At 36.1% G+C, this 26178-nt stretch overlaps 1 protein-coding gene across 10 annotated transcripts in view; it reads right to left on the reverse strand.

The window, feature by feature from the left end:
- ANGPT1 (angiopoietin 1) overlaps window positions 1-26178 on the reverse strand; it is a 356431-nt gene that overhangs the window by 20282 nt on the left and 309971 nt on the right. For all 10 annotated transcript variants that reach the window (XM_049093342.1, XM_049093343.1, XM_025450372.3 and 7 more), the window contains one exon: window positions 14385-14551. In XM_049093342.1, the coding sequence (XP_048949299.1) occupies window positions 14385-14551 (167 nt within the window). The remainder of the gene's footprint in view (window positions 1-14384; window positions 14552-26178) is intronic.

Here is a 26178-nt window from a genome sequence, read left to right on the forward strand (position 1 = left end):
ACAGAGCTTTACTGATTTAGTACCTTTCTTTCTCCCTATCTTCACAAGTCCAAAATGAACCATCCTTCAAGACAAGCCAAATTTTTATATAGGAAGCCTCCTCTCTTTCTTCTTACTTGTCATTGCACAGATAAATTACTTCTTTGTGGCACATCTCATTTTGCCTACTGTAGCATTATTATTTATATATGTGTTTTTTCTTTCTTACCATATTGTAAACTCCTAATGAGTATCTCAGCCATCATTGTAAACTCCATATATTATATACACAACAGATATCCAATAAAATTTATTGAATCAATGTGAATGAAGAGTTAAAATTTAGAATTTAAGTTTTACTCATCTCCAGAGATGGCTTATATGTACTACCATTTTAACTCTATAATTATGTTTCACATTTCAAGCCCCAGGGACATTTACTTTCTTGTTTGAAATCAGAAAGGTCTACACTTTTTGAAACCAGATGCCTGAATAATGATCCTTTAGTTCAAATGCTTATTCCTTAGAAATTAAAATTCTGATCTTTTGAAAATCCTAAGTTTCTCTTGCCATATAATAGGGTGCTTTATTGGCTGAATCCAGCATGTGATCTCCTTTCCCTTTCTTTACCCATAATTGATACTGGGAAAATTCTCTGAAAACAGCACCCAAGGCAACTCATCCTGTAACTCTCATCCTTCCTCCCCCAAAGCTTGCTTCATCACGTCCAATCTTCCTGAATTGGTGTCCTTTGTCCTTTGCTCATTGAGCAATCAGGAAATTTCTTTATATTAAACTAATAGCTATGCTGAGAAGGGTGCATTATCTTATTTGCTTCTTAAGCCTTAGATGACCTGAGGTAGACATGATATTCATTTTTTAACACATTTAGTGGAAGATGTGCAAGTGTGAAAAATGCTTGAGATAGTGATGGTCATGGAAATCTTTGCTGTGATTAAGATAAAATCCAGTTATGGAAAACCTCAGCTCAGAAAATCCAGTTTTATTTATTCTCTGATTCTGACTGTTTTATATATTGATTTTTATTATACATGCACAAATTTCACAGGAATTTTCCATCTGTTTGTTTCCAGTCTACATTTTAATGTCTCTCCCCTGATTTACAAATATTAATATAATAAAGAACTTTGTAAAATTGAGTTTGTCAACCACCGAGGTCTTCTCAAGCTCTTGATGCTGGAAGCATTGCTACCAGCTATCCCAGTTTCAAACTCAAGTAAAGTATAGTTTTCAATGTTTCTCTATGACATGAAGATCGCCTGTGTTCAAAACTCATGAGAAATGCTTCCTCTAAAGAAAACCAAGAATTCACATACTGTTATTTCTGTGCCTTTGCAAAATGCTGAGAGAATACACTCTATTCTGTTAATGTAAAAATAATTTTCATGAAATCTGTGGCAATGAAACAATACTTCCCAAAGTTTAGAAATACACACTGTACTAATTCCCTAGTTTTAGTTCTAAATAAAACAAAGTCTTCCAGTATTCCTCCTCTTTTCTAGGAATACATAAAAAAATTGAGTGCCAAAATCAATTACATGGCACCAAGACCTCTGTAAAAAATACAAACAGTCCCTTAAACATATTTCAATTCCCTTGGCATCACATGTGGCTGACAGAGTCAGCTCCAAATGAGTAGCTCACTGATTGGACACCATTCTGGTGCCTTAAAAACCAGGCCATCTCAGAGAGTTTATGGGTTTGCTTTTTTACCAAAAATTAAGTCAAGGCTTTGTTAAACTTGTGATTGAAACTGGTGACTTTTTAGTATAAGCAAGTTCAAGGGAGGTAGGTTTGTTCTCATTTTAATTTCTATTTAAACAGCAGCAAGAACGTTCTTTCCAGCATCCCCTAGGGGAAGACAGAGAGAGGGTAAAGGGTGAGCAGAATGTTGAAAACCATTGAGAGGCATTGTCTGAGGTTTTTTTGCAAAAAGGAAATACTTTCTCTTGTTGTACTTGGATAATGTGTTGCTATAAGTTCTGCAAATAAGACTCTAGTGTGCAAGCAGATTTTTCTGTTGACCAAAATCATCAGTGTGCTTGTTTCTCTTCAAAATTAGTATAAGATAGTGTCCAAACTCCTTATCATGGAACATGGTCCTCCATTTTCTGTATCACAGTGAAAACTCCCCCATAGAGGGTGCTGTCTAACTAAGGCAGGTTCTGTTCCACTTCTGGGTCTTTGTCCACATTGCTCCTCTGGCTGGAACCTTAAGACCTTTCTCCTTTTGCCATCATCCTCCATACTTGCCTCATGAGCACCTACTCATATTTCACAAATTCCCAAGGACTTCCTCCATGAAGCCTTTCCTGGTCTCCTTCAATCTCCTTCAATGTATCCCATCCATCCTCAACCCCAGCTAAATAGACTACTTTTCTTTACTGTCCAACTAGAGCCTAATTCCAACTATTCTTACCCAAGGGCTTTGAGGGTGGAGTTGAATCACACAGAAGTATAAGCAAAATTTAGTTGCTTTTTTTCCCAGTTATTCTAGGGATAGGATCCATAGTGCTATCACCTTTTTAAAAGGTTCATAATTCTTTGATTAAAAAAAAAAAATGTTGGGCAGCCCAGGTGGCTCAGCTACTTAGCACCGCCTTCAGCTCAGGGTGTGGTCCCAAAGTCCGGGGATCGAGTCCCACATCAGGCTCCCTGCATGGAGCCTGCTTTTCCCTCTGCCTGTGTCTCTGCCTCTCTCTCTCTCTCTCTCTCTCTCTCTCTGTGTGTTTTACATGAATAAATAAATTAAAAATCTTAAAAAAAAAAAGAAATTCTAAAACATTCTGCAGCGGGCAACTTTTGTTTTAAGCCAACTATGATCACGTTTTCTACTGTCTTCTAAACTATGAGCACACAAAACCAAAAAGCATGGTGTCTCCTTTTTGAGTCATTAAAGTGTTAGTTCTGCATTAGCATTACCTGGGTGTAGTTGGTAAACTGAGATATCTAGATCCTATCCCAAGATCAGAACCTCTGGATATAAAATCCAGAAATCTGCACTTTAAACAAACACCCTAGTTGAATATATGTTTGCAAACAACTGAATAGTATCAGGGAGATATTAGCAACATGATAAATAGACAAATAAATAAATGCAGATCTGATTTCAAAATAATTATAACACTTTTAAGAGAGTAATTTCAGTGAAGTCATGTAGATAAAAGCAAAACTATATCTAGTTAAGAAATAAAATAATTATGGATATTAGACATCTACATGTTTAAAATTATTTTTTTCATTTTTAAAAAATATTTTATTTATTTATTTGAGACACACAGAGAGAGAGAACAGTGGGAGGGGCAGAGGGAAAGGGAGAGAACAAATCCCAAGCAAACCCTGTGCTGAGCATGGAGCCTGCTGTGGGGCTCCATCTCAGGACCCTGAAATCATGACCTGAGCCAAAACCAAGAATCAGACACTTAACTGGTTGAGCCACCCAGGTACCCTTAACATTGTTTTTTAACAAGCCATGGAAATACTGACTTAAAGCTTCTCATAATCAGTAGATCTTCTAGATTAGAAGATGCCAAAGAAGCATACAACAATACAACATTCAGATGTAATTCTTCTGCTAAGAACACAAAGTATACTTTAAAAGTCAAGTTATAAATAGATACAAGCTATTCATTTGATCTTTAATCACATCTATTATTTTAAAGCAGAGTTCATTGAAATAATTATTTTATAACAATGATGTGACCTCCAAATTTTTATATAATGACTTCTATTTTAAGAGATTTTTATTTACTTATTCCTGAGAGACACAGAGAGAGGCAGAGACAATGGCAGAGGGAGAAGCAGGCTCCCCATGGGATTCTTGTGGCGAAACTCGATCCCAGGACCCTGGAAATATGCACTCAGCTCAAGGCAGATGCTCAACTACTGAGCCACACAGGTGCCCCTTATATAATGACTTTTGATCTTCATATTTAGAAAATTCTACCACTGATTATAAGGGCATACAAGGGAAAGGAAGTTGTTTTTCATTGACAGCCTAAAAATGAATAAAGCTAAAATCATTCTTTATACAGCTATTGAGTTGAACTCCTTACTGAGCCACATAATAAGAGTACTTTTGATTCTTTCACTAGAATAAGCAGACCAGCATAAACACTGGCATTTGTGATGTTAGCACTAAGAGTCATATCTGAGCACTTTGCAAATATTTTAAATGTTTGGCTAAATGTTTTATTTAATATTAAAGTTGAAGGTTATGATGCTACAATTAACACAGGATTTCTAGTTGATGCATTTAATGTTGATACTTATTGATACTTGCCATAATTATTTAAAATGGTTTTATGATGTTTATGATTGAAATGGGTAAAGGCTCTTGTGAAAGAAATAAATCATCTAGAGAAAAAAACTATTGTATAAGTTACAGGGTAATAAATGTTTTATATTGTCACTGTGACAATTTCAAAATTTCTACTCAAAAAAGTGTAATTAAAATCTTGTAATTTTCATTAAGCTCTCAGTTATTCATCCATGAATCCTAAAAATCAAGGTTTACTGTCACCTAGTGGCAGTTATCAAAATTGTAGGCAGAGAAAGCCGTTCTTGTAGCCCACAAACTACTTATGAGTGACAACGTAGCATCCTTTTCCAAGATTAGTCGGCTGAGGGAACAAGGTATGTTGTCTATTTTATTAATATTTTATTTCATTTGTTTGGCATCATACAAAATGGAAATTCTTGCATATCATTTGCAGGTAAAGAAAAAAAAAGAAGAGCTTGGAGTTGAATAGATCAGGGATATAAATGAATCTTACTACAGCAAAAATCCAAAAAACTAAAGGACATTGTACTTTATAAAAGTCTTAACATAGAAAATGGCATATGCTGCCTTTATAAAACATAAACATCTGAGGGAAGGAATTTTGACTTGTTGGTCTCTGAATTTCCAGCATCTAGATCAACAATTGCCATATAGTAACCAGCTGTGTCTTTTGAATAAACAACAACAACAAAGTCTTTGTTTATATGTTTTTCACATATTCATTAGAAAGTGTTTTCTTTCTGAGCATATGTCAAACATTTTGGAGAGATCCTTGCCCTCTTAAAGGCAGCAATCTAGGGAATAGCCAAATAATAGTCAATTACAACCCAGTGTAATAAGGACTCTGATAAAGATCTGCACAGGGCAATGTGACAGCAGAAAGAAAAGAGTTTTTATCTAACCTAAAAAGCAGAACGCTTCAGATCCAGCTAAGACCTAAAGGATAATGAAAATCAAGTCAGCCATAGAGGTTTGAAGCTCTTTAAGAATAGGGGTTGAGTTCTGTAGATTTCATTTCACTCATAATTCCTTGCACATTGTTGTTTATATTTATTGAATAAAACTGATGAAAACACTGAGTAAAAGAAATTGACTGAAATATGAGAAAAGACCATTTCAAATGGGCTGCCTCAGATGCTATCACCAATTGTCAGTGCTAAGTCTCTCTCATATTACTAGTTGTCTCTCTGTCCTCTTTGCTTTTAGCATCATGTGTTGTCCCTACCCCCTTATAATCTGTGCTAAGCAATAGCTAACCACATGCAGCAACACCTAACCACATGCCTTACAAGTCATACCAGGTCTTATTTATGGGGCTTTATATATGCTGTTCCTTCTTCCACCTTCAATTTTGAACTCTTCCTCCAGTTAATTCCAATTTGCCTGCCATCTTTTGTCAACTTAAGCCATCCCTTGGAAGCCTTCTCAGCTTCCCAAATCAGTTAGATCCCCTTATTCATGCCATACTTCACATGAGTGAACAAATAAATAAATGCAGATCTGATTCATGGTATTTAATTGCCTGTCTATGATCCAACCCTTCCCCATGCTTACACACATATATGACTCTACTGAAATCTCTGTGGCTATTTTATCCTAGGATAGCACATAATGTAACATAACAAATATTTCATTCCTTGAACACGGAGCCTTCATCTTTTCAGTGGTGGACAGTGCTAGGAGGACGCCACAGATGTCACAGGACAGCTCCCAAACTATTTCCTGGAGGCAGTGCTAGCTGATTCTAGCAATCTTTGCCCACCTCTAAGTTTCTAGAACAGCAGTTGTTTTAATCCCAGCATTACTTATTCTGAAGCAGGAATCCTCCAGGAATCTTTAGACCTAACAGGACTGGGGCATCTATTTTGTTGGCTTAGAAAAATCCAGGACTCTAGAGACTGCTTTAAAATAAAGAGATTTTCCTAAACCTTAGAAGATCTAAGAGGTATAAAGTGACTTTGTAAGATCATGCCTTTCTCCTTTTGAATATTTTGTCTCAGAGTATAAAATACAAATTTTGTTGAATAAAACAATTCTTTCTCTGTTTTAGGAAGTAACTGCAACAAAAATCATAGTCTAAATAAAGTAATATAACTCCCACATTGGAGAAATTATTTGAAAATACAAATAAAACTACCTAAAGCCTCAAGTTTGCGATCTAGGCTAAAAATTCAAGAGAGTAGAAACTGCCAGGAGATTCCCTATTTATTTTTTTCTACCTTGATCAGTCCAGAATTGCTATAAAAAATAACTTTCCTCTTAGTATTTCAACACATCTGCTACTGGTTCTAGCCAGGACCATGTAGCCCAGAGGAGCAGAGAAATGAAAAACATTTCACTAAAAAGAATAAAACAAGTTTTGCAATACCTACAAAAATGCAGGGCTTAAGTTTATGTGGGAGGCTCGAGAGAATTCTTCTCAATCTACACTAATTTGTTTTGTCCTTGAAATATATACATAACATGGGAGTACTTTAATGATTAAGAAAACAAATAAAAAAGGTTTTGGAATTGGAAAGATTTCATCCTTACCTTCTCATTTTACTTCTGAGGACCTGAGACTTGGAAAAGTGAAGTAACTTGCCCAAGGTCATTCAGAAAATAACTACAGATCCAAGTCTAGAATTCATGGCTCATGACTCCCAGTACAAGGTTTTACCTATTACATCAAACTCCTTCCTAATAAAGATATTGGCCAAAAGTAAATTTTATGCAAAAAGATATTTAATGGCTATATTATTTTCAGGTTTTCTAATTTTGGTTCAAACATTCCATTCACCTCTTCATGTGGAATCTCTTCCAGAACAAGGCTTTAACACAGCCATAGTCAGTTCTACCCTCAAGGTATCATTCATCCCCAACCAATAATATGCAGATAATCAAATATGAAGAATATTCCCAAATTGTGCATCAATATTATAGTAAGATTATAACTATGCATCAATATTATAGTAAGATTATAACTATAAGATGTATATTATAAACGGCTAAATATTATCATTCATATTTTACTAATAGAGTTTTTTTTTGTTGGTTCAAAGAAGGACTACCTTTAGGCTTGTCATTATACTATCTGTGATAAGGGATTTACTAATCTAGTTAATACCATGAAAAATAAAGGAATATATTTAAAGAATAATGTATAACCGAGAATAGAAAAATATTAACATGCAAAATAACTCATCTAATAAAACATGTTCATTCAATAAACTATGCCTTTCTAAATTAGGCTGAATATTTTTTATATAAATTTATTTTTCTTTTTATACCTTAAATTAGTACAACTAAATTTTCTCCAATTGATAAATCTTTATTCTTTTAGCTATAATAACATAACATTTTTAAAACTATGCTCTATACATGTCTCAGTTGCTAGCAAGGAAAGGGCCAAAGAAATATTGCAGTAGGTTCCAACAGCTGCTTCAACCAAAATATATAAGCTTTACGGATTTTATACATTATGATACTTTGTAAGAATTTTCTTTATAAGGTTACATATTCTACTGCAAAAACAAAAACAAAACCTTAAGTGAATTAAACTTAGTGCAACCAATAATGGGACAAATTGACTATTTGTGCCTTTGGATGTGATAAAATGGCAAGTACAATACTATTTATATAGCATTTTTGTCAAAAAGACTTAATTTGAATCTCATCAGGAACGAATAATAAGATAAATTGAGAAAGGGACTTTTTTTTGAGAAAACTTGACCTAGATTGTTTAAGAATATTTATGGTAGATATGTGGTAGATCACAGATATAATTAGTGACCCTGGACTGGGGCCTGAAGCCAAATCAATAAACAGACAAAAATACAAATCAGTAGAACACTTCAGGGACAGTGGGGTATAGTTTTCAGCATTGAAATATAATTAATTTTTTTATTAAAACCAGTAATAAATTTCTTGAGCGTGATGAAAATTGAATTAAAAATAAGTAAATATTTTTCATGGTTGCATGGTATTTAAATTTGTCTAATACAAAGTATGTTTGCATACTCTTTCTGATTGGATCCCTATAACTAAATGGTGAGGATGAAAGGAGAGAGGGCGTTATTCCTATTAAGGATGAGAAAACTAAGGTATAAAAGTGATTTATCCAAGGTATAGCTAGATTGTGCTACTGTCAACCTGGTTAATCTGGGAAGTATGTTTCCCAGAATTTCCCTTCCTTATATGGTTCCAAGTTAGAGATGACCAAAAAAGAATTTTGTGTGAGATCTGGAAGGTGGAAGTGAAGCAGTAGTCTGACTTAGACCATCAGTAGATATGGCAAAGATGCCTGACAGTTCCCAGCTTTGCACTCCCAGTCCTTTTCCACTTTGCATCCAGCTTACTTTCCCATGCTGTCAGTGGCTCCAGACCCACCATCAGATGCTTGCTTGGTAACATAGCTACACTGAAGTAACATCTTTCTGTGTATCTCCCCGCTTTGTGTTCCTCCTCTGGACATCCTTGATTTCTTGGATTTCCCTGCAAGCTCCAACTGGTCTAGCACCATGCCAGGGTTTTCAAGCATTTGTGTTACTGAACCTTTTTAAAATTTTCCACCTTTGCCTTCCAGACCTTATTTCCCCAGCTCATTTCACAGTGGTATAAAGTATAATGTGTATAACAAATCTGTTATTTCTGTAATGCTGATGGCTCTGTTCTTCTGAACAATGATACAACCAACTTGGTTTTATGGATATTGAAGCCACACTTCACTATTTAATAATTTCCGGATCTTCAGATTCCTATTCCAAAGCACTTCCTAGTAGATCATAACATCTCCCCAAACCCACAATTTGTTATTTTTGAAGCATTTGTTATGGTAGTAGTGTTTGTGCATTTGCTTTTTAACTCTGAATATTAGGACCAGCAAAGTTTTCGTAAGTAAAAGGTCACTGTAAGCCCTAAACTGATGTTTCCAGGAGACTGATAGCTCCTTTTACTAAAGTATTTAATAGAGCAAAACTTAATTATTTATCAAAGAAACAAGGAGGCATAAAATGAAAAGGAGTATATACACTAAGATAACTCTAGGTATAAGGAACTTTACAAATACTTAATTTATAGACAGAAAATTGAGAACAAAAGAGATAAGATAATGTCCATGGACATTCAAATTATTAAAGACAGAAATAGGATCAGAAGAAATTATTTTATCTGTTAGAATATGTGGTTTAAATGCATTTAATTCTAGAAGGTAACTCCTGGATTCCACTTTATGGAGAGATGGCCATATGACGGGCAGTTATGAGATCAAAGCCCAAATAACTGACTCATATTAGTAACTGTGACTTTGTACCATGTCTGTTTTCTCATGTTAAAACAAGATATCTGATTCATACATGTGCTCATCAAATATTAGCTATTAGCTGTTACTTAATATTTTAGCTAACTTAGGTATATATCTTAAATTTTGATAAAAATGGTTCCTATACTTGAGAAGCTTAGAAATAGTAGAAAAGGGCAACACATAGTTATTTAATAAATACTTATAATAGAATGTGGACACTGGGTAGTTATCCACAGATTGTTATGGATCTATGGGAGCATAAAACATCCAAACTGGCCTCAGAGTGAGGGTGATGCATTTTTCTGGGAAATCAGTGTAGGGAGACTTACACGGGAGGGCTCTCAGGATCAATCCCTGTGGCAGAGTGAAAAAGTAGTATTGAACAGAGAGAGGGTGGTTCACACACAGTTACAGTAAAGAGCTCAGCTAATCCCAAGTGGAATTCTGGAACTGGGATGACCCTTCAGAATTGTCCCAAATTGGGGCAAAGAGTCCTTTATACACTCTTATATTGACTAATCATTGGATGCAATCTGTCTGCAGGAAGAACAGTGACCTTCAGTGATGTGACAGCCACAGGCAATGCTCAGGCAGGGGACTCTGACCACAAGCTGTAAATCAACAACATTTCCAGAAGTTGAGAGGAGTGCTATAGTTCTGAAGGGAGACTATGGGTGAGTTCTCGCATTACAGCACATATCATAATAGAAATATTGGGGGAAAACTTCCTGGAACAAAGGAGAATCTTAAAGGTTTAGAACACGTATCCAAAGTTGAGTTTATGTGTGGGGGTAGAGATATAACATTAAAAAAGCCATAGAAGGTTTTGAGAAATTGCAAGTAGTTTCTAGAATATAATCATAATGAGGGGGTATCTGGTTGGGTGAGGTTGTAGGAGAGTATATTAGTGATAGCTGAATGAGTAGGTAGGGCTAAGTCATAAACACTTTTAAGTGACAGACTTTAGCCTACAGATTTTTTTTTTTTAATGAGAGAGGGAGAAAGCTTAAGAGGGGGAGAGGAGACAGAGAATCTTAAGCATGCTCTACACTGATGTGGGTCCCTATCTCACAACCCTGAGATCATGACCTGAGCCCAAATCAAGAGTTGGATGTTTAACTGACTGAGCCAAATCAAGAGTTGGATGTTTGACTGAGCCACCCAGGTACCCCTAGCCTATAGTTATTTGAACATTGCTTAAATATATGAATGAGGGCAGAGACCAAAGTCATATTATCTTTTAGAAAAACCATCCTAACAATAGTGTGGGTGATATATTTGAAAGCATCAAGATTGGAGACAGGAAAGCTGTACAATAGTTTAGGTGTTAGATGACGAGGGCCTGAATAATACTACCTCTCTAGAGGAAGTATTTAATAATTTCACATTAATTGTGTGTTATTTTACATGATGTGTTTATCATGACACTCTCACGTTATTTTTTCTTATTTATATTCTCCTAGGTTTCACAGATTTTATTTTCTATCTGAGAAATTCATTTGGAGTTTCCTTAGAGGATACAAGGAAAATATGCTATTCTATGTACACTGTAAGCTTATCTATCCATTCAACAACACTTACTTTTATCAGTATGTGTCCAGAGCATGAGAAAGATTTTTTAAAATTAGATTTATACATTATGACCACAGCTATTATAAGTTTCCAAAATAAAATTTCTATTAAGACAGAATACTTAAAAAAACTCTCAAAAAATCATCTGAACTTAATTTGGAAGAGGAAAAAATATAGAAAATTAAAAAATATAATAAAACAAAAACCTACATTAATTCCAAAGCTGTGTTTTTAGTTGAAATTTATTTGAGTTTGAGAAGTCATTTGACCAAAGTCTCAGTTTCTTTATATTTAAAATGTATCTAATAATATTTATCTCAAAAATTCATTGTGAGGATTGAATGCCTAAAGTGTTAAAAAAAATTTCATTAATTATAAAACGGTATGCAAATGCTAGTATTAGTCCTTTTAATGAATTACCACAATGAGACATGCCTTCCTAATTCAGAAGGAAGAGAAATAAGTCGGGGAAAAGCAGCAGCAAAGTTGGACATCTGGAGCTCTAGCTCAGGCCACGCTTGGTGTTCCTGGCTGAGTGAGTGATGATACAGGTGGGGAGGTAAGTCACACGGGTATACTACCTTTTCAAACTTCTGTTTGATTTTCTCTGAAAGAGTAAGGAAGACCATTTGATAGTGTGCTTATTTTAAGTAAGTTTTCACCAGAATAGGTATTATGTTTTAATGAGTTCTAATTTCCCATTTGATGCCAACATGAATTTTATACTTAATAGAATGACAAGGTGATGATTACAGACCTATTTTCTGCTAGGTCCTGGCAGGAGAGAGGTCCAGAGCCACCAACTTTAGTACAGCAGCATTGCAGAGTAGAAACCACACCAAACTAGGTAGGAGTCAAACATCCCATATTTAAGTCTTTCTCCCTCCTTGGGAAAAATGTTGCATATTTCTGGATCTCAGCTTTCTTTGCTTGACAACATAGAGGTTTGGAATTAAAGTATTGACTGCCTTCTGGATTTATAATCATAGGTCTCAAGGTTCACAAAATGGGGATCCCAGAGTGAGTGGCTCACTCTATCTGGGAAGACTTGCTGTTCAGTCATAGATGTGCATCAGATGGGTGAAGGTCAGACTCATACAGTGAAGGGATGGGAAATGGCTCAATGTGGGCAGTGGGGCATTCTAAGAGGAAACATGTGCTCCTTCCTCACACAGATACCAGGATGACAGTCACACCATGCACCCTGAAGCCTACTTTGGATTCTGACAATCTTCCTAAACCTTCCCATGCACTCTTTGTCTTAATATCACCCCAGCTTCACAGGCACATGCTCATACACACACACACACACACACGCACACACACACACACACACACACACACACACCTACCTACCTACTAAGAGCTAAGAGACATTTTGGAAAGGAACCAAAGCAAATTCTTCAGGAGCCTAGAAAAAGACTAGACTAATTATTTGCTAGTCCTATTGTCAGGCTGTCTGACATTAGCCAAGTTTCATATAGTTTCAAGTTTCAGGTCAAAACATTTACATAAGAGTACCCCTGATGTTTTACAGTGGTTTCTCTTGTTATAAAACTCCCCAAATATTGACCTCTTTGGAAACATTTCTTCTTACACTCCATTGCATTTTATAAATGTCTCTTCTTTGGTTTCTTGAGTTGCCATTATGTACACCCTCACCACCCTCCCATGAGACGATGAAAACTCTTAGATTCATTTCTCATCCCTCTGTTGTGGTGACATCATCACTGTTTGTTAAGAAAATGATTCTTATGTCTCCAAGGATACAATCCCATGCATAATATATTAAAATGAGATGTGTTCATGAAAATGTCATAGATTCAAACTCTACAGGAACAGTATGTCTCAGAAAGACATAAGCAGCAGAAACAGTTGAGCTACAAGATGGCCACACAGGTTGGAAAAAGAGGAGAAGGCTTTGGTTGCTGCAGTTGCATTTGCTCAAAGCTAGGTGCCAACACTTTAATGTACACAATCATGTTTTCAAAGCTGATATAGAATCGTTACAATATGGAGAGTTAGAAATCATTGCAAAATTAATTTACTGATTATGAAACCCCATCATACACAATTACTAAGGACCTGCTATGTGCCAGATACTGCGTTAATGAGTAGTGATATAAAAGTAATGGAAATACACTGTCTGTTCTCAAGAAATGCCAGCCAGTTATTTAGTGACCTAGCTACTAGTTACAAAGCTGAACTCTGAGGTCTGGGAGACTAGAGATCTCATCACTGACTGCAAAATTAGCAGTGTCTAGTAGGGTTCCTGGAACACAGAAGTAACACAATAAGGGTTTGGGGAATGAATTTACCATACCACATTACTTGTTAGTCATTTCTTAATGTTTTTTTTTTCCTAGTGAACATGCTGTTCATTGAAAAAAAATCAGAGATTTTAATAGGAAAGTGTATGGTTTGTCTGCTTGTACATCCAGAATTTTGTGTATATTGATCCGATTATTTGAATTTATTTTTGCCTTCACATTATTTACCAAAAAGTTCTAAATTATGCCCTACTTTATCTTTTATGTAAATCATAAAAAAACATAACATTTTACCTCTTCTTTGCCACTTTCAAAACAATGTGAAAGATAATAATCTAAGAAAGGTAAATAAAGTTTAAATAGGGGATCCCTGAGTGGCTCAGGTGTTTAGCGCCTGCCTTTGGCCCAGGGCATGATCCTGGAGTCCTGGGGATTGAGACCCGCATTGGGCTCCCTGCATGGAGCCTGCTTCTCCTTCTGCCTGTGTCTCTGCCTCTTTCTCTCTCTCTCTCTCTCTCTCTGTCTGTGTGCGTCTCTCATGAATAAATAAATAAAATCTTAAAAAAATAAAAATAAATAAAGTATAAATATAACACCTTTTGATAAAAAGGGGTACTCATTTGAAGTACCCCTGAGTTTGAGTCAATTCTCTGTCATCAATTTTGTGCATATGAATTCACAACACCGATCTCATCATAGTAACAACAATAAGAACTACAACAATGATAATATTGTGCTGGACTTAATTCCTCATCCTCTAGAATCTGAGCCAACATTAAAACAATCCATCTGTGAAAATCAAAATTTAATGCTTTTAAGAAGTCTTGACTGAGTGTTTTTGTATCACTACCATAGGCCTAGACAACCTAATTTTCATTTTGAAGCATGACTTGCATCACTTTGTCTTTTCCACTTTTCCAATATACCTAGTAGGTGGTGAGGCCCAAGGTAGCTGAGCCCTACATGAAAGGAGACTTACCTGTAGTTCTGCTTTTCGTTTCCTATGTGGAATCTGTCATATTGTGAATAGGCTCGGTTTCCTTCCCAGTCCATTAACTCAATTCTTAGTGTGTACTGCCTCTGACTGGTAATGGCAAAAATAAACTCATTCCCCAGCCAATATTCACCAGAGGGATTTCCAAAACCCTACGAAAGATGATAGACATGTGGTCATTATTTCAGAGAAAACTTCTTATCAGGTTTAATATTAACTACATCCTAAATAATAAGAAAACCTTCTTTAAAAGTAAAGATTACTTTTCACATTTTTACACACTTTTTCCAATTACTGACTCAGTAATTTTCTGTTATGTTTCCCTCCATTGGGCCTTATGTCAAATTCTTATTACAATAAAGGCTGATGTTCAAATCTGTGGAAGTTAAGATGATTTCAGATTAAATCAATCTGGTTAATAGGTTTGATCAGTAAACACTTCTCTGTCACAGCTTACTTTTATATGTGTATATATATATATATAAATTTATTTTTTATTGGTGTTCAATTTGCCAACATATAGAATAACACCCAGTGCTCATCCAATCAAGTGCCCCCCTCAGTGCCTGTCACCCAGTCACCCCCACCCCCCCGGCCCACCTCCCCTTCCACCACCCCTAGTTCGTTTCCCAGAGTTACAAGTCTCTCATGTTCTGTCTCCCTTTCTGATATTTCCCACTCTTTTTTTCTCCTTTCTCCTTTATTCCCTTTCACTATTTTTTATATTCCCCAAATGAATGAGAACATATAATGTTTGTCCTTCTCCGACTGACTTATTTCACTCAGCATAATACCCTCCAGTTCCATCCACGTTGAAGCAAATGGTGGGTATTTGTCATTTCTAAGGGCTGAGTAATATTCCATTGTATACATAGACCACAGCTTCTTTATCCATTCATCTTTCGATGGACACCGAGGTTCCTTCCACTGTTTGGCTATTGTGGACATTGCTGCTATAAATATTGGGATGCAGGTGTCCTGCCGTTTCACTGCATCTGTATCTTTGGGGTAAATCCCCAGCAGTGCAATTGCTGGGTCGTAGGGCAGATCTATTTTTAACTCTTTGAGGAACCTCCACACAGTTTTCCAGAGTGGCTACACCAGTTCACATTCCCACCAACAGTGCAGGAGGGTTCCCCTTTCTCCACATCCTCTCCAACATTTGTGGTTTCCTGCCTTGTTAATTTTCCCCATTCTCACTGGTGTGAGGTGGTATCTCATTGTGGTTTTGGTTTGTATTTCCCTGATGGCCAGTGATGCGGAGCATTTTCTCATGTGCTTGTTGGCCATGTCTATGTCTTCCTCTGTGAGATTTCTGTTCATGTCTTTTGCCCATTTCATGATTGGATTGTTTGTTTCTTTGCTGTTGAGTTTAATAAGTTCTTTATAGATCTTGGAAACTAGCCCTTTGTCTGATATGTCATTTGCAAATATCTTCTCCCATTCTGTAGGTTGTCTTTTAGTTTTGTTGACTGTATCCTTTGCTGTGCAAAAGTTTCTTATCTTGATGAAGTCCCAATAGTTCATTTTTGCTTTTGTTTCTTTTGCCTTCATGGATGTATCTTGCAAGAAGTTGCTGTGGCCGAGTTCAAAAAGGGTGTTGCCTGTGTTCTCCTCTAGGATTTTGATGGAATCTTGTCTCACATTGAGATCTTTCATCCATTTTGAGTTTATCTTTGTGTATGGTGCAAGAGAGTGGTCTAGTTTCATTCTTCTGCATGTGGATGTCCAATTTTCCCAGCATCATTTATTGAAGAGACTGTCTTTTTTTTCCAGTGGATAGTCTTTCCTCCTTTGTCGAATATTAGTTGACCATAAAGTTGAGGGTCCACTTCTGGGTTCTCTATTCTGTTCCATTGATCTATGTGTCTGTTTTTGTGCCAGTACCACACTGTCTTGATGACCACAGCTTTGTAGTACAACCTGAAATCTGGCATTGTGATGCCCCCAGCTCTGGTTTTCTTTTTTAAAATTCCCTGGCTATTCATGGTCTTTTCTGATTCCACACAAATCTTAAAATAATTTGTTCCAACTCTCTGAAGAAAGTCCATGGTATTTTGATAGGGATTGCATTAAACGTGTAAATTGCCCTGGGTAACATTGACATTTTCACAATATTAATTCTTCCAATCCATGAGCATGGAATATTTTTCCATCTCTTTGTGTCACAGCTTACTTTTGAAAATGTTTCTAAAATACTAGTTAATTGAATATTTTGAACATAATTTAAATGTTTTCAATCAATATTATCAGGGTATTATCAGATAAGTTATTTAACAATATTATTATTTTGTTGTTGTTGCTATTACTATTATTATTAAGGAATCAAATTATGCTTAGATAATAACTTATATTACTAGACCCCTGACTTTTCTAGCTTTAACGTTTTCATTTTTAAATATTAATAAGCGAGGCTGCAAATCCAGAACTAGCGTCATTTAAATGCTTTACTGGTATAGATCTGGTGTTGAGGCAGAAGGTTGACCTGGAAGAGTTAGTGTGTGAATCTATCTGGCTGCTCTGCACCTGAATCTTAACATGACTCTTGTTCTCCTTAGTGCAATCCCAGTCATGGTCGTTAAGTGTTCAAAAATTGTTTCTTTGTGGGGAAAGAAAAAATAGTCTTCAAAGGAAAGCCAGCTCTTAATGTTAGTTACGTTAGTGATAGGAAAATAAAGAACTCTAAGAAACTGCTGGCATTCTAGTTTTGGGTATTCAGTTTCTGAATTCCCAAAAGTATTCTTGGTAATGTTTGAAGTTGAGTGCAATTCTTGAACTACATATTTGTCTTACTGACCAAACTGTGAGCTCCTTGAGGACAGAAGCTGTGCTGTATTTGTGAATCTTCAAAGACTAGTGGAATGCTGCATATATACTGGGTACTCCATACGCTTTATTGAAGTTGGAATGAAAGAAGGAAAGAAGGAAGAAAGGGAGGAAGGACAGGAGGGAGGCAGGTGGGAAAACACTATTGCACTTTATAATGACATTGGAGAAGTAACCCTAAAACATATTTCTTGTCGTAGATAATTTGGCTGAGTCTCAGGGAGGTGTTTTTTTTTTAAAGTGTCCAGGGAATCATAATCACTGGAGCTCTGTCTGAAAAAAAAAAAACAAAAAACAAAAACAAAAAACAAAAAAACAAACTCCTAGCTCCACAATGATTCAAAATATTTGAGAACTAGCCCATGAATCTGGATTCAAACAAGTTCCCCATTTGTCCCTGTGTACATTAATATTTTAAAGGCACACTGCCAGCATCACTGGAAATACTCTGAAGTTTCAGAAAGAAACTGATTCTGTTAATTGAGGTGTTCATTTATAACGGTTTTACTTTATCCATGTTAAGAAATATGAGGGTAGGGATCCCTGGGTGGCTCAGTGGTTGAGCATCTGCCTTCGGCCTAGGGTGTGATGCTGGAGACCCAGGATCAAGTCCCACATCGGGCTCCCTGCATGGAGCCTGCTTCTCCCTCTGCCTATGTCTCTGCCTGCTTCTCTCTCTGTGTCTCTCATAAATAAATAAATAAAATCTTAAAAAAAAAACTAAATATGAGGGTAATACCAAGATAATCACAGCACTCCTCCTTTTCTCAACACAGATGTAGAATTTGGAAACCTTGATTTGTTTGTTTTTTTTTTCAAATTTAGTGTATATCAACTTTATAGAATTATAACTACAGTAGAGGTATTCTTTTAAAAAATCTATTAAGATTCTATTTTTTTTAAAGAGATTTTATTTATCCATTTTATTTGAGAAAGAGAGAGAGCAGGGGGAGGGGAAGAGGGCAAGGGAGAAAATCTTCAGCGGATTCCACACTCAGCATGGAGTCCAATGAAGAGCTCAATCCCAGGAGCCTGAGATTATGACTTGAGCCAAAACCGAGAGTCAGATGCTCACTCAACTGACTGAGCCACCCAGGCACCCCAACAGTAGAAGTATTCTTAACTTCTTTCCCCTTTAACAAACTTAACACATGAATCACTGTTCTCCACTCCTTCTTTAAAATATATTGATATCCAGAGAAAACTAAATGCATTAAATACATTTGTATACTACTGTCTCTGCCAACTGAGTTACTTACTAAACGTCAGTTTTGTTGGTCCCCAAAGCATTTACTCTAGTTCTGTTATTGTAATGATAAGACTCACAATTTTATGTAAATAAATTAAATATTAGTGGGAAAAGGGGTCATTTGTTTTGTTCTGTTTTGTTTTTGATAAAACTTAATTTAAACATTAGGTTTGTTCCATAAAAGCAAATCACTAAAACAATGCGTTTGAGTTATGTTTATTGCAGCGATTCTAAAAGACTGGAAAAATAAAACGTTAGAGGATTTTAACTTACATTGCTTTGTGCGTGTTTTACTTGCTCTGGTTAAAAAAAAAAAACAACAAAAAACAAAAAACAAAAAACAAAAAACAAAACAGAAAGTAGAAATTTGATGCATTCAATTACGGGAAAGTTCTAAGAACCACTGACTCAGAATTCCAGGCTTTGGCCCTACATTTTAAAAAATGGGTACATGAACATGTAATTGTATGCTTAGAGTTAAAATGAAATGCATTAGTGTATGTAAGCACACTTTTAAAGTCAACACCCTTCATCTGAATGATGGCACTGGGTGTATGTATGCTCCCCTGAAGATCATCTACTTATAGCTCAGAGCAAAGATGTAAGACCTATAGAAGTCAATATTCCAGGGTTCTCTTGCTTCTCTGTTCCTAAGATGCACAAGTCATATTCTGCCAAAGTTCCACAGTGACAGGGAATATTACAGCAATTTAGTATGTGCTAAGAATTTTACACATTTTCATGGTGGTAATACTACATACCAGAAAGAAGAGTAAAGCTTACCTTATCTAATGAATAAGCAAAACAGAATGTTAGAGGGCACTGAAAGTTAAAGAATTAGCACATTCTCAGTTGCAGCAGCCACAGGGAAGAAAAAGAAGACTGCTGGGATTTTCCTTGCATTTTCTTCTCAGCTCAGACTTGTCAAAACTCTCCTTCTAGCCATTTGAGGATTCTCTCTTGTGAATAGTTAGGACTCAGCAATTAAGCAAAATGTGAATAAGGAAGCTGGGAATGATGAAGTGTTAAGTTTTAGGCCACACATCTCTGTGCTGCTGAAAGCTCTGCATGGATAAAACTATCCAGCTTCCCCAGGGAAAAGGGGCAGTGAGCTCTAGTGAGTCTCAGAAATGGATGAACATCAGTGTCCTTCCTATAAGAGCCTCCATCCCCAACTCGACACACAGGCTTGTACTTGCCTCTACATGGAGATTGACATCCCTCCCTAAACTGTTTGGTTTTTCTGAGTGAAAAGGGAGGAAGAAGCAACTGAAAGGAGAGTAACAAAATTTGATTTTAGAAATAAAAATTCTAGTTCATGGACCTTCCCAGAAAAACTGTCTAAACATGTTCTATTATGGGAATAAAATGTTTGGCCATGAGAATTGAAATGGCTGTTAGAGAGATAGGGTAGGGAGGAGTCTTTCTAAAAGCTAAGTGCAGCCATGCAGAAACAATTGTTTTATCCTACAGATGAAAAATAAGTCAAAGAAAGGAAAATGGGTTCCCACATTAGTAAACAATCTGTTGGATAGTTTATCAGGCACACTACAAATCCACTGCCTAGGAACAAAGGCTTAGCTTTGATTAAATGACATCTACTCCCTATCTCTGCTCCATTTTGAAGCGTTGCTCTGCCCCATATTTGCTGAGGAACCTCCTATACTACTTCGTAGTCTCAGTTTCCTTATCTGCAAAACAGGGATTAAAAATGTCATTTCTATATATAGTGTTGTGAGAAAGATATAAGATACCTAAAGTATTTAGCTCAATGTTGATACATGAGAACAACAAAAATCTAGACATTGTCATTTTGATTAAAGGACATATCACAAATACATAGTAATTTTCTGTTTACTTGCCTCTCTCCCACCAGACTTGTGAGCTATTTGAGGAGAAGCAGGTTTCTTTCTACTCTGTATGAGAAAGGGAACAAAAATCATCCAGGATCATGTCAGTCTGAAAATTAATAAGGGAATACTGAAACAATTATTTAAAAGACTTTCAGATGGTAGGAACTAATGTATTCTTCTGACAAGTTGAGTGTTGTTTTATATAAACGAGGACTGTAATTTTAATTATTAAACAAGAACTTAAAACCACCTGGTTGACACTGGGGCTGAACTGTGACATAAACCAACACCTAGACTACTTTCCTACTCTTACTTTTGCTTCTTAAAGCCAGGGAGAGGCTGTGTCCTCTCCAACTCTCCCATGGTCCTATTTCTTTGAATCTCTTCCTCTCTATATCTCCTAAGTTGTAGGATCTACAAAGAAGTATTTTTCGAGATCTTAAACTTATGCCAATAAACTGATAGTTTTGACATTTGCTTTCCACCAAGAGTGCATATCAGAAACAGCTGTGGAGCTTTTTAAAACTAGAGATGAATTGGTTCCCACATGGAGGTTCTGACTCAGGATATTTGGGGTGTACTTAGAGATACTCATCTCCGAAAGGTTCCATAGGTGAATGTGCTGTGTACCATAGGTGGAGAATCATATAATTATGATGTGGAATAGCTATTCTGAGTGCAAATGAAGAAGACTATATTAACCAGGATCAAATTATCTGAGTGGTACACATTAAGCCTCATCTTTATATGGGGCTCCATATTAGGAGCCATGTTTTTATTATGTATTATGGGACGATCCTTGAGGAAAATGTATACTGATGCCTGAAATGGAGAGATATTTCCTAAAAATCCCCTAAAAAATAGGTTTATACATTACTGTACATATAACAGCTTACCATAGTCTATACTTTATTACAAAAGGCCTGTAATATCTACATAAAGAAACATAAAAGCTTATACAAAACTTAGTGCTGATGCTAAAAAAAAACAGCAAGTCTCTATCAAAACAATAAAAAATAGCAATAAAAATAGAATTTCTTCTTTTCTATAAAAAAAAATCCAATGATGCTAGGTCAGAGCCTTCCATGAAAACTATTATGTTTAGTTACTTCAATCACAATCATATGCAAGATTTGATACCATAATTCAGACAGATTGGTAAGCTTCTCCTTTAGCTCTTTAATAAAAAGCAAAAAGGCACTGGAACTTAACCTAAATTAATGCTGACTTAAAGTTGGCCCTAAAAGTCTCATATTGTTAATAAAAAATGCATATAGAAGAAAGATCAATAGTCATTAGTTTTTGCCAAGACCTGCAGAAATATTCAGTTTTGGTTGTATGTATGTTTCCAATGTAATAAAGTAATTGTCTCTGATGCTTTGCTGCCTTTTTTTTTTTTTTTTTTTTTTTGGTCTGATAATGCTTATAGGAAGTGTTGACTTTCTATAGCTGGAACACAATTGAAACCAGACACAGTTAATGTATTCGATGGGTTTCATGTTTTTTCATATAAACAATTAAAAAAATAGATATGAAGCTGGGTTACTGATCTGTGGCTTTTCAGGGGTGCTTTAATACACAATTTAATCATGTATCTACTCTAACTGCTGAGACACTCAGCCCATGAAAGATCAAAAGAATGATTTATTTCAACATTTTAAGTTTCCTATATATTTTTCTCTTTTTCATGTGAAGATGTTAAAAAGCAGTTGAAAATATGCTCTTAATTTCTTTCCAGAAACAAAGAACTCCCAGAAGGTATGGCACTTAGATCGAAATATTTGTGTCAATAGGAAGTTCTGTTTATGGGGGTAACTGTTTTCAATACAAAGGCAGGTTGTCTCCAGGGCATTAGTCACTACGTTCTATAAAGTTAGGCCACTAGGGTACTATTTGGAACTCCTAGCTTGATTTGGCTTCATCTATGCAAAAAGTACTGCTGATAAGTGTTATTGCTGGAGGCCACTAAATGCTATCCTCATGGCTTGAAAGAGTTAATATAGTTCCCTAAGTGCCTCATTAAAAAGGCCCACTGCAGACTTCTCTCTCAGCAAACATCTTTACAAATCCATAAACCAGATTTTGCTGAATCCCCTCATAAAGGTTAAGTGAAAACAAAGCTCAGGTAAAAGACTTTTGTAGGCTTAAAGCCAATGTTAAGCATCAAATACACTGCAAATCTTCCATGTTGAGAGATGTTCAAAAAATAATAAATTACAATATGTATTTGTGATTCATGTGCTGATAATTTTAACATACTGTTCTGGAAACCTTATGAGAAAAGAGGCAGCCCATAGATAGTAACCAGAATGAAGGGAAGGAGAGAAGTAAGGCAGAAAGGGAGGAGAGGGGGGAGAATTTTATTTCAGTATTCAGTACTCAAGAAGGAGGTGAAGCATCTTGATGTACACCAGTATATTAGGGAAGATTGAGGAGGAAGTGGTGCCTGCCAAGAAGTTCGTGTTTTCCCAAAGGACAGGCACCCTAGCAGCCAGTTCTCCTGATCCAGGGAACAGAAGAGGGTGTGACTGATAAGAACTGGCATAAAGGAGCCTACATTCATTCTTTTTGGACTCATGCTATTTGGTCTTTAGGTTAAATCTCTGGAGGAAAACAACAGAAACACTTTCTACCATGTGTTTTGGTGAGATTTAACCCAGTTGTGACACGCAATGAATTCTCTTAAAAAAGCAGTTCCACTCATTTTTGCCAAAATGTTTCAGATTTCTGGAGCTTATGTCTATTTTCTGATCATGTAGAATTGACACTCAGCTGATACACTGTTCTAGTTTGAATGAAATAGGATGATCTTTCTATTTTTTAAAAAAGGGAGGAGGGTAAACTCCCCCAAAATCTAAATTAAAGAATAATTCAGCCTCACATGATGAAAAAAATTGCTTAAAAATATATATATATCTCTGGTAAATACTTATAAGACATGAATCAATGCTGTACTTCACATGTCAGTCCATCTTACTCAACAGGCCTGTTTGCCAAGGCAGCAGATGGTAACAGATAATAACTCAGCATTTTGGAAAGTCACCACAATGATAACTTTATATTCATTTTTCTATTGTCATTGATATTAATAGTAATATATTTCAGATTTGCCTAAACCTATATCTATAGTCTGATTCTCAGATGACTTCTTCACATTCCATTTTAGTGGTGAAAGTAATCGTGAGTCAAGTAGTTTGCAAAATAATATTTTTGGCAGAGCTAAGTAAAAATTTTAGAGTCTTTGATGTCTTAATCTTGGGTAATTACTCCTGTTTATTGAAAATTTAGTGTGCCAAGTGCTTTATTTATATCTAATCCCCACAACATCCCTGCAAGGAAGGTGAGATATTATCATTAATGTCTCCTTTTAACTAATGAGGAAGTTAAGGTATGGGTTAAATGATTTGCCAAAAACCACTTCATGTGTAAATGCTAGAGCAAATACTCAAACTGTTGATATAGACATAACGCAAGGTCCTCTTTTGGAACTTAGATTAAATTTTTCCCATGTGTTCTTAGAATCACATAGGCAGAAGGAGACCTTAAAGTAGAACCAATATTCTCTGTAATAATCCTGATGATTTGCTATCTACTAGGGTTTTTCCACTGAAGAGAGGTCCTCACCACTTAATAGACAGTCCATTCACGTTAGTCTAAAGTCATTAGAGAGTTTTGTCTATAAGCAGTCACTTTTCCCTCTCTAGAATGTTCTTCCATTTGTCATGGAGCTTCTCTCTTTAAAGCAGTGTTAAAATGCAGATTCTAATTCAGGAAGCCTTGGATGGAGTTTGAGATGCTGCCTTTCTCATAAGTTCCCAGGCAGTGTTAGTGCTATTGGTTTCTGGACTGCACTGTGAGAAGCAGGCTCTAGTACATCTACCTCCAACCAATCAATTTAAATAGCCATCAGACAGGTTTATACCTAATTCTCTTTTTTTCCTCTAAGTTAGAGCCCCATTAATTCATCCTGCTTGCACCTCATAGGATAAGTTCATTTGTTCAAAATCCACCAGAAATCTAAATGTGAGACAAGATTCCATCAAAATCCTAGAGGAGAACACAGGCAACACCCTTTTTGAACTCGGCCACAGCAACTTCTTGCAAGATACATCCATGAAGGCAAAAGAAACAAAAGCAAAAATGAACTATTGGGACTTCATCAAGATAAGAAGCTTTTGCACAGCAAAAGATACAGTCAACAAAACTAAAAGACAACCTACAGAATGGGAGAAGATATTTGCAAATGACGTATCAGATAAAGGGCTAGTTTCCAAGATCTATAAAGAACTTATTAAACTCAACAGCAAAGAAACAAACAATCCAATCATGAAATGGGCAAAAGACATGAACAGAAATCTCACAGAGGAAGACATAGACATGGCCAACAAGCACATGAGAAAATGCTCCGCATCACTGGCCATCAGGGAAATACAAACCAAAACCACAATGAGATACCACCTCACACCAGTGAGAATGGGGAAAATTAACAAGGCAGGAAACCACAAATGTTGGAGAGGATGTGGAGAAAGGGGAACCCTCCTGCACTGTTGGTGGGAATGTGAACTGGTGTAGCCACTCTGGAAAACTGTGTGGAGGTTCCTCAAAGAGTTAAAAATAGATCTGCCCTACGACCCAGCAATTGCACTGCTGGGGATTTACCCCAAAGATACAGATGCAGTGAAACGGCAGGACACCTGCATCCCAATATTTATAACAGCAATGTCCACAATAGCCAAACAGTGGAAGGAACCTCGGTGTCCATCGAAAGATGAATGGATAAAGAAGCTGTGGTCTATGTATACAATGGAATATTACTCAGCCCTTAGAAATGACAAATACCCACCATTTGCTTCAACGTGGATGGAACTGGAGGGTATTATGCTGAGTGAAGTAAGTCAGTCGGAGAAGGACAAACATTATATGTTCTCATTCATTTGGGGAATATAAAAAATAGTGAAAGGGAATAAAGGAGAAAGGAGAAAAAAAGAGTGGAAAATATCAGAAAGGGAGACAGAACATGAGAGACTTTTAACTCTGGGAAACGAACTACGGGTGGTGGAAGGGGAGGTGGGCCGGGGGGTGGGGGTGACTGGGTGAAGGGCACTGAAGGGGGGCACTTGATTGGATGAGCACTGGGTGTTATTCTATATGTTGGCAAATTGAACACCAATAAAAAATAAATTTATAAAAAAAATCCACCAGAACTTAAAGTATATTCTTGATGTAAATGGACTATGGCAGACACCCTTGAGTTCTGAGTTTTCTGAGACCACAAACTATTACTGTATACTGAGTACACTAGTTTGTTTTTAGTAGCCAACAGCATGAAATGAGCTTATAGTCAAGTAAATCTATCCATATTTTAAATACTAGGTTCTTAAGCTAATTTGTCACTTTTATTCTATTTTCTCACTTCATTTTATGTATTTTTGGTCTAGATGAAACACCACATTATCTCTGTAGAATCCTATCTTGTTTGCTGTAGCCAAGACATCAAGTTCCAACTTTGTGTAAACTCAAAAATTTATTAACCTACATTCTGAGCGTTCAACTGGGTATCTGATAAAAAAAATATATTGTAGACACAGAGACACCACAAGATTCCCCCTTCATTTATTAAAACCCTTTTAACTGTCATTTGACCACCTATTAACCTACTAATATATGAACTGTGATGCTGATTAGCTACAGTTTTTACATATTTTCTAAAAGAATAACAAGACAGAACTTAGACCAGTACAACATTTCTCTTCACCTTTTTCTTTACCTCTTGAGAGGAGAACTTGTCAAAAATTGGCCAAGACAAGAGTTATCCAGAATATTTAGATTTAAAATATGAGAATAAGTCCAT

The sequence above is a fragment of the Canis lupus genome, chromosome 13 (genome assembly GCF_003254725.2).
Source record: "Canis lupus dingo isolate Sandy chromosome 13, ASM325472v2, whole genome shotgun sequence".
Taxonomy (NCBI): Eukaryota; Metazoa; Chordata; class Mammalia; order Carnivora; family Canidae; genus Canis; species Canis lupus.